The sequence below is a fragment of the Ammospiza caudacuta genome, chromosome 1 (genome assembly GCF_027887145.1).
Source record: "Ammospiza caudacuta isolate bAmmCau1 chromosome 1, bAmmCau1.pri, whole genome shotgun sequence".
NCBI classification, from domain to species: Eukaryota; Metazoa; Chordata; class Aves; order Passeriformes; family Passerellidae; genus Ammospiza; species Ammospiza caudacuta.
This window is the reverse complement of record NC_080593.1, coordinates 93983707-94004722: the sequence shown is the minus strand read 5'-3', so window position 1 is coordinate 94004722 and position 21016 is coordinate 93983707. Positions and strand designations below refer to the sequence as shown.

General features: G+C 37.8%; 1 protein-coding gene across 1 annotated transcript in view; it reads left to right on the top strand.

Annotated features, from left to right (window-relative positions):
* Positions 1-21016, top strand: part of INVS (inversin) — an 82943-nt gene that overhangs the window by 26509 nt on the left and 35418 nt on the right. Inside the window, exons 5-7 of the mRNA XM_058819172.1 lie at positions 9268-9441; positions 11690-11857; positions 20049-20229. Of these exons, the coding sequence (XP_058675155.1) occupies positions 9268-9441; positions 11690-11857; positions 20049-20229 (523 nt within the window). The remainder of the gene's footprint in view (positions 1-9267; positions 9442-11689; positions 11858-20048; positions 20230-21016) is intronic.

Genomic DNA, 21016 nt, shown 5'->3' with positions numbered 1-21016 from the left:
CAAAGGCTGGAAGATTCAAACACCTATTTTCTTTCAGCCTATGCTGGGAAACAGTTTTACCTTGGCTTTTACAGCACTGGTCCATTGTCTTCTCTCTTGTGTTCTTTAACTGTGTGCCAGTTGATAGTTCTGTCTATTCCTATGGAAACCAAGAGTGTAAAGCCAATCTTGCAAGAGGCTTTAGGGAGAATTGCTTGTAGTTGAGACACTGCCTTGCTTTCAGTCAAAATGTCTGATAGAGCTGGCCTCAAGTCGTGCTGATGATCTCTGCTGATGTATTGCCTAAGATGCTTTGCCAGACAGATGAACATGTTCAGCTTGAAAACTGGTAAATAAGGTTTCTGTTCAGCTGTCTGAGAGATTTTCTCCAGTTGAGTGTTTTACTTTTGATTCTAGAATGCTGCTAACAAAGTTGCTAAAAGGGTACTTCATGAGATTAAACCCAATGTCAAAAATCAGTGATGTTTTTGTCATGGTTGACTTGAAGGGGTTAGCAGAGCATTACATATTTAAATCCACCGGTGTTTGTTAGATAGAAGGCATAGCATCATCCTTACCATCCAGAGGTAATAAAGAGTTTGCAGATCTTTTTTTTCAAAGCTCTAATCCAATGGATGACTGCTAAGGGTTATGCGTAAAACAATAATCCTAAAGATTTTCTCTTACTTTTATTTTTCAGTTACTTTTTAAATCAAGGAGTTAACCTTTAGTTAGTGATAAACAGAGAGACAGCCTGATATTTTGATGGTAACTTTACTAGTTTTTACTAGAAACTGGGGTTCTAAGTAGGGGTTCTATGTTGACTTGGTTTTTTTTCAGGAGCTGTTTAAAACAAATTTACTGATATTCAAGGAGTGTAAGAATGGTGCAGTCATATACAGTAAAGGGTAGCTTTTACAGGGCTTATAGCTGTTGTAACCAGGCAATATGAATTCAGTTTCAGTGTATTAGAAAACAAGAAGCTCTAGTATTTCATGCATAGGTAGGATTTCAAAACACAAGCGCTAATTTATAAATCCAAATAATTCTTAATTGCAATTAAATTCACATATTTACTTGCTAGCCTCTCTTAGTAGTTTTTCTTCTGAAGAATTCTTGTGAGATTTCTGGCAAGTAGTTAATAATATATCAAAATACTCCTTTTGATGTATGGATTTCAGTTACTTTTGGAACAGTAGGCTGTTCTATAGATATCAAATTAGACGTATGATGGAACAGATTCTGTTTTTCTAAGTGCTTAGTTTGTTTCCCAAAAAGCTACTGAAACTAGTAGGTGTTGGTGACAGAAGTCCATATCATTCCAAGTGGTTTCTGACATTCTTAGAATGTGCCTCTTCTCAAAGAGATGCTAAATGATGAAACAACCTCTAAAGAAACTATGCGCACAGCGCCTTTTCTTTCCAAGGTCATTAAAATATTTGGGGTTTGAAAAATTGTTTATTTTGTGCAAAGTTTATTTGTAAGGTAAAGCATCTTCTCTTCAGCACCTCCTCACTGGAGAGAGAGTGAGCATGTTTGTGTATACAGTAGGATTATCTTCTGTAAGATGGAGTAGATCAAAGAGCAGTTTCTACTCAGTGAAGGTAAGCAGGTTAAATTCAGTTGCCATTTCTGTTTTAAAGAGAAACCTCATTTTGTCTTTAAATGTATTTGTCTTTCAGAGGCTTAGCTAGCAATTACAGAGTTCAAGTTTTTTGACTTTCACTGCTTCTTGAAAGCATCTGACAGCAAAGAACTGTTCTCCACTTGGGCTTTAGCATCTGTGCTAATCTGTTGGTGAAGCATGTTAATGCAGTGCCAAGTGGCTGATCTGTTCTGCCTGGGTTTTTAAGGCAAAATCTGAAATACTTTCCCATTGTGCATGTTTTACCTCCATGAGTGTCTATGTTACAATATGATTAGGATTTGTGAAGGTATAGATTTCTACTGGCTTTAGAAACTGATGGGCCACTATTAAAAAAGTACAGACGTTTTTGTATTTTAGGTGCAAGCAACGATTTAGGTCTCGACTCCAGCTTCTAAGGAGTGCTGGGTTTAAAAGGCTTAACTAACCTAATCTGACTATTAAAAGATCACAGTAATCTGTTTTGGCTTTTTTACATTTATTTACTTTGGACAGAATGTGCTCCTCTGGAAAAGGAGATCAGTGGCCTGGTATGCTAATTTTCAGTGTACGTTAGCAGTTCTTAATCTTGGTCTAAAGCAAATGAAAAGTGTACATGAGTGAATATGTATGCTATAACCCATGATATAATTAGTTTTTCTGTTCTCAAGATGCTGTTATATATATATTCGAGCTCTACTTTCTTAAATACTGTTTGAGAGTTTAAAAGAAAAATTAAAGCATTATTAATACTTAAGTACAATAATAATCTAATAGATGTATAATCACTGCCTGTGTTATGATTGGTGTAGTATTAGAACAGGAGATGTTTTATCTTTGCAATTAATTTAACTGTAATAATTTTGTGCTGTTCTGTTTGTGAAAGAGTAAAAGTAACAGAATTATATATTACATTCCTCTGAAGAGGATTTATTGATTGTTAAATAGTCTGTCTTTTCACAAAAGATTGCTAAGAAAATTTTGCTAAAATGTCTTACATAAGTGCTGCTTAATTAATAATGAATATATTTCAGCAATCAAAATTTAATAAGCTAATAAATTATTAACCTATGGCAGAGATGTGTAATTATCAGATCTCTGAAATCCTTTCTGCCGTGGCTGGTGGACTTGCTGCGCTGCAGTCTTCAAACACACCCCTTTCAATAGGCTGACCTTTGTGCTCCTCATTTTGTGGAGCCTCTGTTTTACCACTTCCCTGCACATTTGCTGACCAGGCTTAGTTACTGCAGGGGCTGTAGTCAGGGGTTAATGCCTGATTTTTGGTAAATTTCATCTCATGAAACAGCAAGGGATAAGGTGCAAATGAATTTTAATCAATGAATCATTCTTTAGGAATTGAGACATTACAGAATTTATGGCATTCAATAACACTTTAAAATAGTGGTAAGTAATGTTTTAAGGTGGAAGGAGCTGAGAGAGGCAGCCTATTTGACCTCAGTAGCATATAAGAGTTTGAAATTATATGGGGATAAATATGTATGCAGAAATAGAAAACTGGGTAAAATGAACACCTTCTGTCAACAGCAGGTTCTTTAAGAGTAACTGGATATTTAGTTAGCTCATTTCATAGAAATAAATTCAATAAATTGCCTTTTTAGGCCTGTACAAAAATATTAACTGTGATGCTAGATGGAAAACTGCAAGCTTAATTAGAAATTAGGACACAAAATGTAAGAGAATGGTGAATTATTATTTGATAATGAACTGAAAACAGATAGACCTGAAATATGAGCTATAAGATCAGAAGGCATGTGTTGGAATTCCTTGGTGGTTGCACTTGAATCTAAGTATTTTTCATGAGCAAACTTATAACCATGAGTAGTATTTTTTTTAAGGATACTTAAGAGTGGCGCAGTGTTAGGCATGATTGTCAGTCAAAGAGGGGACAGCAGTGGCTAGGATATCAGAAGAAGAGGAATACTGAAGATAATTGAAATTATTAGAAACATTATAGTTCAAAATGCAAGTCCCGGGGGGGTGGGGGGGGGGGGGGGGGACAACAGACAACACACCTAATGATTTATTCTATGGATTATAAATTTATTATTTGAAACATGACTGACAAGGATGTAATGAGCTAACTGTTTGGAGAATGTACTTAATTTATGGGAGAAGTGCAGTTTTAGGTACATCTCACAAGATATATACATTATCAGTAGGCAAGTGTCATTGGGATTCAGTAGGGTGCTTTGTGGGACCCCCTCGGGTAGCCCTGTAATCTCTGCTTACTTGTGTTCAAAATAGAAGAGTTCCAACTAGAATAAGTGCAGAGAGCTGATGATTTTTTGAGGGCAGTGTAGAGTTTATCCTTTGTTACTGAGATAAAAACCCCAATGCTTGTTTAGATTTTAAAAGCCACAGTGTATTTTCATGGGTAGAAGAATGAAATGTGTCCTTGTGTGTGTGTTGGCTTAAAAAAAACAGAAAATCCAAACAAGAATCAAAACCTAAAATCCTGAGTCTGAAACAGAGAACTGGGAGGAGAAAATCCTGAACACTGTAATTCCACTTAAAAGAAATCCCTAGGAATTTTTGAAAAGGATTAGATGTTCTTGCTCCCTATGGTGCTAGAGGATGGATTTACTAATCCAGAGGGTCAATTTCAACCTTCAGTTCTAATTTGTGGTTTATCTGTAAATATTTCTAAGGCTTTCTGTTCTGCTGCAAATGTATGCCCTGACTGCATCTTCAGTGCTTATGACTGCCAGCAGTGAAAAGCCCTTGAAAACCACCTCCTTTGTAAGGGTTTGTGCTCTTTTGGTCTGTCTGTTCCCAGTGCTGGGAAAGCAGGTACGTCATTTTGGAGTGGAGCCAAAGTAGCATCTTCACGGTTTAACAGCTTGGCATTTTTTTTTATGACCCCTGCTGTTTTTACCAGGAAGTTGTATAGAGATGCTGGGCTGCTTTTTCCCCAGTTCCTTTAGCAACCCTTACAGTGCCCTAAATCTTCACAGGCCCATTGTAGGTATTCCAAAATTCAAGCCTAGCTGTACTGTAACCATTGTCAGCTCATGTGGTCTACATTGTAAATCATTACAGAGCAGTCTTTCAAGCAATGTTAAGTACTTCATGTGGATTAGAATTGTTACAGTTTTTGTAAATGTGGGCTCAGCAATTAATAGGGAAATAATTAATTTTTCTGTGTGCATTGTCCCCTTTTATCCCACTGATGATGAGGGGATGGCAGCCTACTTGTGGGTGTGCTTTTGATGTGCATGTAGAGGTGCAAGATCCTCTGACTATTAGCCTTACCTTGTACAGCTCAGTTTCTCCCCTTGTAAAAGATGTTGGGCTTGTTTATGTTGTGCTGTATTTATTTATGCAGTGTGTTTTTAAAATCTGAATATTAAAAGTTTTGTGTCAGAGATGTACACACTACAGGGGTAAGTCAGTGTAGAAGCACACAGCTTAATATAATGACCAAGTTAACTCACCAAGAAATAGTGGGATGAGAATGGAAATAATTTTCACAGACCTCTGTTGCACATCAGCAGAACGTTTCTAGCTAGAACACAGGTGTACTCTTTAAAGCAAGTTTGTATGCTTGTGAAACACTTAAAATTTGCTGTGAAAAGTACTTCTGAGGAAGTGTTTGAAACGGGCACGTGGCACTGGGCTGTACAGAGTGGAAAGATGTGAAGTGTGAGATGATGTTTTTAGTGCAATGGCAATACAACCAGTAGTTTCAGCATCAACCTGTGATTAGAATTACAGCACCACTGAACAGAGCTCATTTTTTCTTCAGCCTTTCACTTAGGTGACCATATGGGACAGCCTGACTGTGGCTGTTTGACAGATGCCCACCCAGCTGCTCTCTCACTACACTTCCTCAGCAAGCCAGGGAGAGGAAATAGGTTGAAAAAGCTGCTTTAGATTAATAAAGAAATAAGCACATTTTCTTCTAGACCCAGAAAACTAGGTAGAAAAATTTACCAGTGATTTTCCACTGAAACCTTTCCCTGGCAGCAGAATCATTCTGAATATACTAGACAGCTTTTTTTTTAATGACCCAACTTGCAATTTTGGGGGATAATTTTTTCAAATTTAGAGATATTCTAAATTCTGGCAAACTCATTGGCTCTGACTGAAATACTTCTTCCATAACTCTCTTCTCCATTAAAATGTTCAGAAAGTTTTTCTGACTGCTTAGCTTGGAGTCCAGAACTTTCTTTGAAGTTATTACTTGATGACAGAGCCATGATTGCTTATTGAGCTGTCTCCCAAAAAATGTGTTCTACTAGTACCTTTTGCTGATTTTTTGAAATAGCAGAAGTATTTCTTCTGATTATGTTGAAGTCAGCTGTTCTGTGATACTCTGGTAGTTTGCAGAGTCAAGTATTTTGATTTTCAAAAAATTTTAACAGAATCTAAAGGAATGTTAAGAATTAGCATTGGAATGGTAAATTTTGGCTGCTAGGAACCAAGTATTCTGTACAAGTATTTAATCCTGTTCTCTCATGGTGTTTTCTGCTTATAGTAGAATAAATTTTGAGTCACTATCAATGGTAAGAGACCATGGACTGACTCAGAGAGCTTCATGCTGCCCAGCAATGTTTAGGCCAGTCAAGTGCATTATTTATGAGTAAAAACCTAGCCAGCTTACAGACTTCTTATACACAAAAACTTTATTAAAAAGAGGAATTGGCTTTTCAAATTAAGCATTCCCTCCCTCCACCTAATAAGACCTAAATTGCATCAGCCTTCAAGGCATGTTGATACATTCCATACTTGTAAACTTAAGCAGCAATCAATTAAAGGTGGGGAAATTTTCCATTGTCATTAAAAAGTGCAATATTGTTTTCTAACAAGTGAAAGGAAGACAGTAAAATTCATGGTATTACTAAAGAAAAGAACAGTAGTCAGAAGCAAAAGCACGAATAAGATAATTCAAATAAGTAATGTAAGTACAGGTGTTTTCTGTGGTAATCACTTGGAAGAAACAGAATCTTTTGTGTTTCAGAATGAAGGGATTTATTACAAATTCATTTGCCAAGGAGAGGGATTTGTTGGCTAAGCATGCAAGAGAATAATGTAGTAGCAACTGATGGAAAAATGTGTAATAGCAAATATAAAATACAGTATAGGGAGAGAAATTCTAATAATAAAAGGGCATGTTTCCTTAGTTTTATGCATTGTTTTAACTTTCAGTCTTCTTTACAGTGGAATTAATTCAAAAAGCAGAATGTACTTGTAAATCTTCCAATAAGTACCCATCAACAAGACAAAAATAATTTTTTTTCTCTCGTGGATATGCATGCACTGTGTGCAGGAAATATTGGAAACTACAAATGTATTATCCTCTGTGATGGAGAAAAGCAGCTATATTTCTTCCAAGACTAATATTCTCTTAAGTTATTTAATATTTTTCTCCTCCCATTTAATTGCCAACCACATCATGATACACTGAGATTTTTTGCTAATTTTAATTTTTCTTTTTTAATGAGTTTTCTAAATTTTTCTCATATTTGCCTGTTCAGTGTAATGGTAATAATGAGGAGTATTCTCATCCCTAGCTCCACCCCAAATTTATCATTAATTAATTCTGAGTGTGTTCTCTGTGGTTTAGGAGCTCTGCAGACATCACACTGTTCTGCCCCTGTACTTCAGAGTATGCTTGGTATGTGTCTGTGTACTACAGGGACAAAATCCTAAGGTTATGCTTTCCCTGACACCCAGCAGAAGAAAAATATGTATTTGGTCACTTCTCACTGGGAATGCTGTAGTAGTCTCTGGCAAGAGAAGTTTGCATGTTCAGGCAGGTCTGTGGTAGGTTCTGTGGCAGACTTTTCTTGTAAGCTGTCACTAATGAGCAAGGACTAGTAACAGTAAAAGGTAGAGGCAGGATGAAGTAATTTTATCTGAGCTCGTTCATGATTTGCTTTCCTTGATTTGTATTTTAAAATAAAATAGTGTAGCAGGAAAAAAAGTCACATTCATTTATTTTGGCCATACGTGGTGAAATCCATTCTGCATCTGTAAAGCTCAAGTCTTCCATTGCTATTAGACAGAAACAGAACAGTAATTTTTGTAAAGTATGTCCTTCCAATGTTTATGGCTGCTTTGAAAAATGAAATCTGTATATTTTTTATGCCCTGGCACTGGATACTGTGGAGGCCTCTGGAATCCTTTGGCCTGTCTCCATCCTACCATTCTGCTGACAAAAACACTTTGCAATTTTGAGCCTTATGAGATACCAAAGTGCCCCCGTTCATTAGCATTGCTTGCCCTTGTCTACTTGGTTGCTTTTTTTCATAGTTTTTCCAAAGACAGCCTAAGGGAACTAAGCTAACATGCAGAATTTGTAAAAGAATTGTAGCAGACTGAAGTATGTTAATTTGCAGGTAGTTTCATAAGCAGAAGAATCCAAAGACGTGATTTCTATTGATTTTTGTGTCACCTTTCCTGTGTACATTGTCTGATAAAGCTTCATCAAATGCTCCAGCTTTTCCCTGAGTGGGGGACAATTAGTAGAATTTATCTTCTCTTTTGAGCTTTCTGTTTTCATTATAGTTACAGTTAATGATCTATATGGGAAATTAGCAAAAAACTAGTATCTTGGGGAAAAATTGGAAAACAGTGAGCAAAATTAAGACACAACACACTCTTTTCACTTTAGGAAAGGTTAAAAGTTACAGTATGAAAAGAGCTGAGGTGTTTAAATCATGATGACTGAAGGCAGGTGCAGATGTTTTGCTTTAATGAGTTATTGCTCCAGTTGCTGGTCTTCGATTGCAACTTAACTGCTGAAGATGATTTGATCCATGAACTTTGGGAAGTGGAAGCATGAGAATGTTGTATGTAGCATCTCTCCTAGATGGAAAATAACTTTCAAGCAAGTCAAGGCTGCCTGTACTACTAAATCAGTACAGCTTCTTCATGATTGCATGTTCATGTCTTTAATTTTTCACTGGCTTCTTCAGTGATTTGAGAAATAAAACCAGATTGGGTTTTTTGGGATCCACCCTCATTTATTATATGATTATATTTATATCAAAGAAGCATTTCTCTGTTATTTCTTTTGAAGACATATTGAAAACCTTGTGAAAGTCCTAGTGTGAAGTATTTTCAACGTGTTGTAACGCTAGGTGTCCCATCCATTTATTGTATATACTATAGACCAAAACTCATGCAGTTCTCAATTTAAAAATGTAAGAAACAATCACTTCTGCATATATTTGCTGTGTATTCAGATAAGTAAATTTTATCTTTCTGAATCATTCCTGGTTATTTTTCTTACTTTCGTTTTGAAAATTATGTTCTTTCTTCATGTTTAGTTTTATTCCTCATCTGATAACTGTTTACCTTGCTGAAACCAGCAGGTAATGATCTTATTTCAGTTTTTACATGATTTTTACTGAGGCTAAACAGTTAAGAAAATTATAATATTACAGAATTTTTCGTATTAATGAACCCTGTCTTATTCTGCTAAAGGAATATAAATATCTAAAACCAAGTAGCATGAGAGACCTAAAAATGAAGAGTTCATGATAACAAAAAAAATTTTCATTAGATGTTTCCAAAGCTTTGAGCTGTTTTGCTTCAAGCTTTTTTAGGCACAGTAAAAAAAAAAATAAATCTATATCTATGCATCATAATTTGCTTTGATAAACTGACATTAATTTCTGATATTTTTCTTTACCCAGGGAAATTACCGCTTCATGAAACTTTTGCTGGCTCGTAGAGGGAACTGGATGCAGAAGGACTTAGAGGACATGACACCACTGCATTTAACTACACGTCACAAAAGTCCAAAGTGTTTAGCTTTGTTGTTAAAACATATGGCACCTGGAGAAGTGGATACCCAGGACAGAAACAAGGTAAAAGTACTGCTTATTGCAAGATAACTGCTTATTTTAAGACAACTGCTTATTTTAAGATCTGTAGCAACTTTAGGAATTGGTTTTACATCAAGCAGTTGTGTGCAAAAAATTATTTTTCATAAACTTTTTCTAGGTCTTCAAAGTAGAAATATTAATATTTTTCTGATGTTAATGATGTCAAAGTTCGTTGCACTGGCTCCACTGACCTTCTTCTTGAGAGTAGTTACAACAATAGAAGATTCAAAAACCATACAAGTCTTTCTATAACATTGTGATTCTTGTTGGAGTCTGGATAGCATGTGCTTATGTTGCTTTTCTGCCTTTGAAAAACCTCACACTTAGAATCTTGTAATGATAAGAGTCACTAGAAAACTGCCTATAATTACAGCAGTCATTCTGGAGGAGTCATGCTGACTTCATGACCATGCTAATTAATTAACAAAGGTATGCATAGACCAGCCAAAACCATTTAGCAGCCTTGCCTGTTCAGCAGATTTCCAAGCCAGTATTTAAAGCATTGCCAGATTCCCCACAAAACAGGGAGCACTTTTATCCTGGTTCATGTCATGAGTAGTCGCAGTAGCAAAAATGGAATTCAGGTTGGTGAAAGATGATCTCAGGCACAGAGTCAGACCTGTTTGACCCTGTTGGGCACATGGCTTTTTCAGTTTCCTTGCTGCAACTGTGCACGTCAAAATTGTCAAATATAATTCCTGAAGATGAAGGAGAACAAGTGTCCTTTATGTCTGCTTCCATGTCGGTAACTGACTGAAACTGGTTGTAGATGAGAGAAGTCGGTGAACCAAGGCCACCAAGGCCTTCTGGTATCCAAAACTTTCTGCTTGCATTGCAACTGTCAGTTTCCAGGAATACTGATCAGCTCCATTTAATAAATAATACTCATTAATTTAGTGCACATTTTTCCTGGTACAAGACTGTGGTGGTGCTTTGTGGAGCCCTTCTTCAGTGAGTGACAGGCAGAAAAAAAGGCTGTGCTATCTTATTGTTGTTACCATGGTATTAAGCCAACAGCTGGCAGCAACAAACACAAACAGGCTCCTTTTTGCCTTCTTCCTTCACAGAAAGTTGAAGATATGATGGTGAACTTACAAATTCCATGTCACTGTTTCAGGATGCTGATGCAGGGTATTGTACTTCAATACATAAATGTCCTGTAGGAGTTATTTCTCTGTTTCTAATCAAAGTGCCAAGTAATGTTTGGTAGGGATGTTGGGGTAAGAGAGGTGGGAAAAAAATTCATTCTTTATCTTATAACTCTGTTACTTGGCAGTTGGGAGAGGTGTGTCTGGTAAATAAAATACTTGTTAATATGCCAATGTTTTGCTGGTTAAGAAACCCCCACACACTGGTTTGCTTATGTAGTTAGGAACGTTGATAAGGCCTGTGAAAAAGCTGTTGGCAATCAGGAATTGGCAGTAGGAGCATGGATTGCCTTTTGAAGTTTTATTGGACTGCCATTGGGCATTAGATTCACTAATATTCAACCTCAGAATTCTGAGTTATCCCAGACAGTAAAGTCAAAACCTTAGTTCAAGATGGATCTGAGTCCAGTGTCAGCGTATGGTGTCACCTTCCCCTAGTGGAGAGTAGTCTCCATCAATTTGTGTCATCCCAACAGAGCCTGAAATTTAAGAGGGACCACACTAATCACTGCAGTTGCTCTATAGTGCAGCTCTGGGGCTGAGGCCTGGTTCAGGTCAACATTCTAGCTTGGATGTCATTGCTTAATACCAAGCACAGATATTTTCTCTGGGTGTGAACTGCTGCAACAAATAGCCATCAGGGCAGTGCTAAGTGGCATGCACATTTTTCTCTTGCCATAGTCCAACAAATCTTCATAAAAAGCAGTCTCCTAGCAGAGATACTTATGTTCCAAGCATAAAGGCTTCTCCGTTTGGATCCCTTGGATGCAAGGTGGTGCAGCTTAGACTTGACTCAGGCCTCAGTAGGTGTGTGATGATCTGCCCTTACTGAAGTAAATGGGCCTTTATTCGGCTTTGTTTAAAGCCTATTTTCATAGATTTTCAGTTGTCAACCACCCCAGGTACATGTGCTCAGTTTTTTGTCAGTCCTCTTTACTGAAGTGTAACAAGTGCTTATTTGCCTGTTGTTTAAGGCTAGTTTTAGCCAACTTTAATTTTCATTTAAACATTAAACATTTAATTGTTTGATGTTTCAACAATTCTTCAACGTGTTGAAAAAGCTTGTGAAAATTGTATTGCAGCAAACTGCACTGCATTGGAGTGCCTACTACAATAACCCAGAGCACGTGAAACTTCTCATCAAACATGATTCAAATATTGGAATTCCTGATATTGAAGGAAAAATCCCACTTCACTGGGCAGCTAACAACAAGGACCCTAGTGCAATCCACACAGTGAAATGTATTCTGGTAAGAAAGTCTGCAATATATGTATATAACACTTGCTTTCCTTACTACTTTCCTCTGACAGAAACATTATTTTATTCTCATAAGATTTCTCATTTTGGTCCACTGACTCTTTGAGAATGGAATAATTGGCTTTTCCTAACATCCAGAACTTTGTAAGAAGTAATCCTAAATATTTTTGCTGTCTCGAAAAGAGTTTGTTTGATTTCTATGGGTGAATGTCTTTGCTTGAAGTCTTGTAAGGGGGGAGGAAAGACTTAAAAGTTTTCATGGATAAAATGGCCAGTCATATTGCTCATTTCAGCTGCATTTTGCACACTGATTTCTTTGTTATGTGTCTTTCCTTCATTATTTAAAAGTTTATATCTAGTTATCTGTCTACTAAAAATTTTGGTTTAATTTGGTTTCTCAGGTTAGAATTCTGGGAAATATTTGATCAATTGTCAGTCAGCCCACAATCAGTTTGCTGAAGGACTTTCTACGTGATTTTGTGTATCAATTCAGTACTGTTTCCTTGATAGCATATTTTCTCTTTTTGCAATATTTGAGTTTGTCTTCTGCAATGACAGCTATTATGGGTACAATGAAATCATATGCTCTGCCTGATTTATACCTTAATTTTTATTTTGTGAAAATTTCTGATCTTCACTAACATGGAAAGATACAGAAGCCTCAATTTAAATTTTCTGTCACATTAGAACAAACTTTCTGTATCTTTGTCTTTCAAAGGTCTTTCAGAAGTAGACACATGGTGATTGTACTTTAACTACAAGGACTTGTATGTCTGTCTGCCTGATTAGCTGGCAAGCTGAGAACTTAAATATGAAAATGAAAATTTCTTTGCTTTTTTTCAAATCACACTGACAATCTTACAGTCACTGATACTTTTTTTACTATAATAAATAGTTTTAGAGAAGATTCCAGCATCAAAGAGATTGCATTTCTGTAATACTGCTCTTTATTCAATGTATTTGTAATTTGTATCCAGCTGTGAAACGGTTTGTTACAAAGTTTTGTCACGAACTTTGAATTTGTATATCTGCTTTTCTGCCACGCTGGAGAAGTAAACTTGCTGCAAAAAATATATGGATCTTTGTATTTAACTACAGACTTTTTCAAACATTAGGCAGTCAAAAGACAAATATTTTTTAAAGTTGTGATGTGTTTGGCTCAGACAAGAGCCTCACACCCACACAGGCACTCACTCACCTGCCCTCTTTCAAGGCAGAGAAAATAGAAGGAAGGCAAAAGAAGACTTGTGGATGAAGATAATGCTAGCCCAGTATAGAAAGCAAGAGCTGCATGCAGAAAAGGAAATTTATTCACTCTTCCCATCAGCAGGCAGATGTCAGCCACTTCCGGCAAAATGGAAAAAAAAGCTTCAGCATGCTTATTCGTGCTTGAGAAAACAAATGGTGTAGCCATGAACATCCTTGCTGCCCTCCCCCTGTCCCTGAGGGTTTTTGCTTAGCATGATATTATATGATATGAGGTATTGTTTGGGTCAGTTTGTGTCAAATGTCCCAGCTGTGCCCTGTCCCAGTCTCTTCCCCACCCTCAGCCCATTCACTGGGGTAAGCAGGGGAGCAGGATGTGAAAAAGAGGAATCCATGCTATTCCACAATAGCCAAAACATGGGTGTGTTATCAACAGTTTTAATTACAAAGTCCAGTTGCTGCAAGGAAAATTAACTTCATCTCAGACAGATATACTACAAAACATCAAAAATACTTGTCTCTCTACTGAAAGTGTTCTCAAAGATTCTCTTTAGGTAATCCAGAATTATGATCATGTCCAGGATTTTTGGTAGACTTTTTTGGTTTGGTTGTGTTTGTAGTTTTTTGGGTTGGTTTTTTTTTTTTTTTTTTTTTTTTTTTTTTAATCTGACAATTAAAAGAATCAGAGAATAGTTTGAGTTGGTAAGAAACTTTTTAAGGTCATCTAGTTCAACCACCCTGCCATGGGCAGGGACATCTTCAACTACATCAGGTGGCCCAGGGCCCTGTCCAGCTCTTCAACTCTTCCAGGACTGGGGAATCCACAGCTTCTCTGGGCAACCTGTTCCAGTGCCTCACCACCCTCACAGTAGAATTTCTTCCGAATATCAAGTCTAAACCTGCTCTCAGTTTGAAATCATTCCCCCTTATCCTGTCACTCCATGCCATTATAAATAGTCCTTCTCTGGGTTTCTTGTAGGCCCCCTTTAGGTACTGGAAGGCTGCTGTAAGGTCTTCCTGGAGCCTTCTCTTCTGCATGTGAGAACTCTCTCAGCCTTTCTGCATAGGAGAGGTGCTCCATCCTCTAATGATCTTGGTGGCCTCCTCTGGACTCACTCCAACAGTTTGATATCTTGCCTGTGCTGGGGACCCCAGAGCAGGATGAAGTACTCCAAGGGGAGTCTTAGGAGAGCAGAACAGAGGAGCAGAATCCTCACCCTCAGCCTGCTGACCACACTGCTTTTGGTGCAGCCCAGGACCCATTTGGCTTTCTGGGTCACAGGCACACATTGCAGGCTCATGTCCAGCCTCTCATCCTTTACCCAGCACCCCCAAGCCCTTCCTGGCAGGGCTGCTCTTGGCCTGTTCAGCCCCCAGCCTGTGATAGTGCTGGGCTTGCCCTGACCCCTTGCCTTGCACCTTGCACTCACCTTCATTGAACTTCATGAGTTTCCCATGGGCCAACTTCCACTTCTTGAGCTTGGCCAGGTCCCTCTGGATGGTATCCCATCCCTCAGCCTTGTCAGCTGCACCACCCAGCTTGGTGTCATCTGCAGACTTGCTGTGCGTGCACTCAGTCCCTTCACCTGTGTCATTAATGAATGCATTAAATCTCACTGGTCCCAGCACAGCCTCCTGAGGGACATCATCATTTTTCATTGGGACGTTGAGACAGTTACTGCTGCTCTGGATGCAAATGTCCAACCAATTCCTTATCCATCAAACAGCCCACCCATCAAATCTCTCCAATTTGTGGACAAGGATATTGGGGGACTGCATCAAAGGCTTTGCAGCAGTCCAGAAAAACAACATCTATAGCCATTCCCATTCCACTGATGTAGTCACTCCATCATAGAAGGCCACTGGGTTGGTCAGGCAGGGCATGGTGACCACCAGGTCCAGTGACCACATTCCCTCTATTGGGGCTGTCTATCACCTGTCTTGAGAAGTTATCCTGCCTTCATCCCAGGCATCTCCTGGATTCCCAATAGCTCACCGGGCTGCTTCTCTGCAAATGACAAGGTGGTTGAGGTTCCCCAGCAGGACAAGAGCCTCCAGCACAATGCCTCCTGCAGCTGGAGCAAGAAGGCTTTGTCAGGAGGCTCCCCTTGGTCAGGCAGCCTGTAGAAGACACTGACCACAGGGTTCCTTTATTGCCTTGGTCTCTGATTCCTGCCTACAGCCTTTCTACCTGTTCATGGCTGTTCTCCAGGGACAGCACATTGCACTCTATCCATCTGTTGTAGAGAGCAACCCCTTTGAACTTTATTCCTGTCCTGTAGCCACACACCAGTCATGGATTCATCCCACCAAGTTTCAGTAATGGCAACTAGGTCGTGGCTTTCTTTTGGTCGTTTCCAGCTCCTCATGTTTGTTGCTCATGCTGGGTGCAGAGGTTTAGAGGCACTTTGGCTGGGCTGAAAAGCGTGTGTTCTTGATTTCATCCAGGCTTTTTTATGCATCAGCTTAATTGTTTATATTGCAATTAGTTACATCTATATGTGCTTAATAACAGAGTAAGTTAATAACAAGTTTAAATGGAAAAGTGATTTAGCTATGCTGTAAAGTTGATGATAGAGGAATGTTGTTATTAGGTAATCAATCTGTTGACTGAATTTTGTTGAGTATAAATACCTTTTTGTGCTGGTAGTAGTGCCCTGAGTTTAATTCTGTAGTAAAAGCTTCTCTCCAAATTGAAGTGTTTTTCTTACTTGTCTTGAAGTGACAGAGCTTCACAGCACAGACACAGCAGAGCTCACAGTCTTCCCCTCCTTTCTTAGCTACTTTTTCCCTCATTACCCAGTTCCAAGGCAATTGTCTAAGCATCATGTTTGATTCTCAGTCCTCTCTAGGCCTTCTAACTTTACCATTTTTCACATTCCATATTGTATTTCTAATGGATGTACCCACAGAGTAAGATTCTGTAATCTTGTGTTATAAGGTATAATTGCATTTTTAAATTTGCAAAAACACTGTCTTGTGGTGATAGCAGTATAAAAGGCAAGTGTCCGTGTCACTGTTGCTTCTCCATTTTTAATCACATCCAACCAAACCATTTCTCTTTGCTTTCTCTAAGCACTGTGCCATTGCCCAGACAGCAGTGAGGTATCTGTGTCTGCTTCCAGACTACCTTTAGTGTCTGCTGGCCAAGTTATGAAAAACAACTCTGCTGTTGTTTCTCTCTTGTTATCTTTAACACTGTGGAAGAATTCCCCAGAAAATTATTTTTTCTCTAGTATCCCACATTGAATTCTCCAGCGCTGCTTTACAAAAACTTGACAAGAGTTTAGCTGCTGGTTTTATTGAGACCACAGTCTATGGTACTGAAAAATACTGTCTTGTTTTTCTGTACTCTGCCCTATGGGTGTGGCCAAATATTGTCTTCTGTTTATAAATTCTTAAAATTAAGGATCATCTTTCTGTTTGGTATTTGTGTAGTACATAGTCCATTGGTATTGTCAAAATAAACAATTATGAAAAGAGCTGTGCTGAATGCTGAGAAAGTAGGTTGGGTGTGCAGGGGTGACAGCTGGGCACAAATTGGTTATATCTGATACTGAAATCCATGAAATACTGCCAAAACTGAACTCAACATATGTAGAAAGTAAACATGTGAAGTAGAGAGAAACTCTAATCTGGAGATCCTCTCATGGTCAACTTCCTTTTCCACCTTTCCAGATTGTGCTTGGTTACGTGAAAAATGTTGGGAAGATTTAAGGAGAAAAGAACAGCATAAGGTTCCATTATTATGATGGAAGCAACTGCTTAGTACTGTCTATTTTGTATCTCTTCTCTTTTTTTATTCTTCATGGTAAGAGACATGACATTTGTTTATACCACACTTTCCATTATTGCCTACAATTCCATTGTTCTATTTGCCGCAGAAAAATGCTTAGCTTCTGTTTCTTCTCTGTATTGTGCTTAAAATATTAATACAGTATGACAGTTTAATTATAGCTAACCAAACCCACTTAAAATCTAAAGAAATTATATTTGTGAATGTAGGCAGAAACAGAAAATTTTACTTTAGGTGGCCAAAAAATTCAAAACACATGAATACTTTTAGATTAGAATATAAATAGTGGCTTTGTCATTGGAGAATCTGTACCGTTTTGCATAAATAATACTTTTGAGTATGGGTATATTTCTTGGCAACATCAGTGACTTTAAGCCAGGAGTTTTAGGATTCATTTATTTAGGATGTTGTTGTGCTTCTGGAAGGCTTGAAAATTAGCTGTCAGGATTACATCAGCAAATTATGAGTGATTTGTTTTCTTGTTTGTCCATTTTGTTCAAACACATTTTCCTCTGGTGGACTTAGAATTTCAGTAATAACTTCTGTGCCTGTTATAATTCATGTTTAGCCACTCTTAAAAGTGATTCTCATAAATTGAATTTTTGCACTAGGCTCTATGCTCCCCCTGCTGAGCTCTATGAATAGACAAAAAGTAAGCACATTATCAGTTAGCTTTCTCTTCAGAATTATTTAAGTTAGGGAGCAACATACAAGCTTTCACTGTAGTGGTTCAGGTAAATGCTTTTGAATGCTTGTCAAAAGAACTGTTATGCAGGCTTTGATTATTGTGTTTTGTGCGTGTAATAATGTTAAGTTTGATAGCATTTTTAGTTGAGAGTCATATTTATCAATTTTGATGTTTTTAATAGTTTATGGTTATTGTACTGATGACTACATATATTAGTGAGCTCCAATGTGTTTTATGTTAATTTTTGACTCTAACAAAGCATGGCTGACGGTACTGATACCTAATCTAAAACTGATGAAGTTTTTTGTCTGAGATGGGCAGCTTAATTAGCATTTAATTAGCATTGGCAGATGTTATTGCTCAGATACTGTACATCATCTTTGAAAAGGCATGGAGAACAGGAAAGGGGCCTGAGGACTGGAGGAAAGCCAGTATCACTCCAGTGTTTTGAGAAAGCCTGGAGAAGACTGAGAGGGGATCTTATCAATGAGAAATACTTTAAGTGTGGATGTCAAGAGGATGGAGCCAGACACTTTTCAGTGGTGCTAAGCAACATGATAAGGGGCAATGGGTGCAAACTGAAACATGGAATTCCCATTTGGATATGAAGGAAGTATCTTTACTGAGATGAAAAGTGACTGGGCATTGGAACAAGCTGCCTAGAGAGGTTGTGGAGTCTTCTTCTCAGGAGATATTTGAAACCTACCTAGACTTAATTCTGTGCAACCTGCTGTGGTTGAACCTGCTGTAGTGGGGGGTTGGATTAGATGATCTCCAGAGACCCTTTCCAACACCAACCATTCTGTGATTCTGTGATTTGTGTACAGTGTGCAATGTATGTAGCTCCTTAGATCTAGAAAACTTACATTAACCAAATATTAGGAGGTTTAACTTGGCACTGTAAGAAAGCAAACAGTAAGAAACAAAGAATCAGGGCATTGCAGAATTGAAGTTACTACTGCTGTATTAAATTAGCCAGATTGCACTTAGAAAATATAGTGAAATATGACTCTAAATGTTTGGAGGGTTTTGAGGGTTTATTTATCCATTACATAGAAAATATAGATTGTACAACTTTGGTCAACTAGTATTTGTGTAGAAACCATAATTCTGGAATTTCCTTTTTTCTTCTTGACTTATTGTTCTCAATGTTAGATATTTGTTTTCCGTGTAATAGTTACTACACATCAAGTAATGCAAATGCAAGTGATTCTGCAGCCAATTTGTGTACCTAGTGGAGCCAAAAGGAAAGATTGCAGTTAGTTTCATGAGAAAGGGGTCAGGAACTTGCTCTAACAGTTAACAAGCTGCGCTTACCACAATTCCTTGCTCCTCTTTCATAAATGTATTGTGATATATAGTGTGTATTTTCAGGAGGATTGCTTTTCTCACTTATGAGTTAAAATCCCCTCTAGTGTTGGAAGTTAAAAATCTCAGGACTACATTCCCTTTTAATTCTGCACAGGGGTCCCATAACTTCATTGATTTGTTCTGAATTCTTGGAGATAGAAAAGCACACTCACTCCCTCTGATTTACTTAAACTCTTGTTTTGACAATCTGCTTCTACTCTAGATGATAAGTGTCCTGCATCCTGAGTTTCTACTGTATTATTTTTTACCACTTTTTAGTAATACCTCTTTTTTACAGAAAAGGGATGTTTAAAGTTTGTGTTTCATGGGCCTTTATGATATTTGCCATTTGAAGATCTCTCAGATGCTAAGATGATGTTCATTTGCATCTGTTCCAGTCTTCTGCCTGAAAAAGAATCAGGAAGAGAAATCTGTATAGAAAAACATTTGAGAGATGAAATTATCACAGTACAAAACTATATAGCTAGGGACCTTATGTGAAAGTAATTTAGCATATTTTTTACGAAAAGGTGATGAAAAGTCAAGTTGTATTTATTAACGCCTGTGTTACATGATCAAGTGGCTAATCATGAAACTTTAAAAGACTTTTTAAATTCAAAATTAAGCCCATTAGAAGTAGATGCTTTATTAGAAGTACTCTCTCTTGTTGGCTAGAGATGTAGACATCTCCTTTGGAAATACTTTAGGGACATAAAAGGCTAGAAGAATATTGTAGTAAGTCATAGAATTAACTTGTGCAAAAAGGGAAGTGTTGTTGGAGAAAATCTGAAGATATAGATGCCATTTTCAACTTGTAAATTGTGTAAGAATTTCTAGTTATTTTCCTAAGAGCCAGAGTTAATCTTTTAAAGATCTGTTTAAGGAACCACTTGCACAGCAGACTGGTAGAACTATGGGGTATGTACCAGAAATCTGGTCTTGTACTATAATTAAGTATAAAAAAGCATTCCATAAGAAATACTTGCAAGTAGCCTATACTGTAACAAAAGCATTTGATTGTAGAGCAACATTCTACTGGACAAGGACAGTGTATATCTCTGAAAAAGCACCTGTAAAGATTGTATAGATTTTCTTTTAAATTTAAATGTTCTTAAAATGTTGTTGTTTCTTTTATTTTTGAAGGAAGCTGCACCTACAGAATCTCTGCTGAACTGGCAAGACTATGAAGGACGAACTCCTCTTCATTTTGCTGTTGCAGATGGGAATGTAGCAGTTGTGGATGTCCTGACCTCCTATGAAGGCTGCAACGTGACATCTTATGACAACTTGTTTCGAACTCCCCTGCACTGGGCAGCCTTACTTGGTAAACTGGGTAGTGCAGAAGTCACTTAGTCATTAATTAACTGTACTGTTTAATCTTTGTCTCTGATTTTTATTTAATTCCAGCCTGGCAGTATGACAATTAATCTCTTAGAGCAAGAAGAGTTTCTGCTCAGCCAGGATTAGAAGTTTGTGTGTAGACTGCTTATTTTAGCTTCAGATTCTCCAAGGCCTTGTACAATGCATCGCTTCAACAGGTTATGTATGCTGATGATTTAAGAACAATTAGGGTATATTGAGATCTTGCATATTCAGCTTTGATCATATGTTAAAAAAACCAGATGCTCTGGAGCAGTGGTGTCTGAAGTGGGGTATGCACAGCCCAGCATGAAAGCAACATAGTCTATGGGAGTGCATGAAGAAAATGCCAGAGTTTATTTTTTATCTGAAAAGATAATTTGACTAATATTTCATATAGATTTAAGCTAGTACCCTTGTTTGGTCCATATGTAAGAGGGTCACATGGGGTTTGCAGGGCGCCTGGGGGAGCTGAGCTGTTCCACAGTGCAGAGTGGTTGATGGTGGCATCACGAGTCTCATGCTCACTTTCAGCCTACTGTGATGTTCTGCAGTTCATGTCTGCCTGGTTAAGTGGATTTATGATTATATTGTCTAGTTTTTATTAAACTACTCCTCACAAACTAAATAAGGACTTAAGAAGATTCCCACAAAGCAAATGCAGATATTCTGATACTGCCAGCACAAGTAAACAACAAAAAATGGCAAAGTTGACACTTCTAGTATAAGCTCTTCATCAGACACGCTATGAT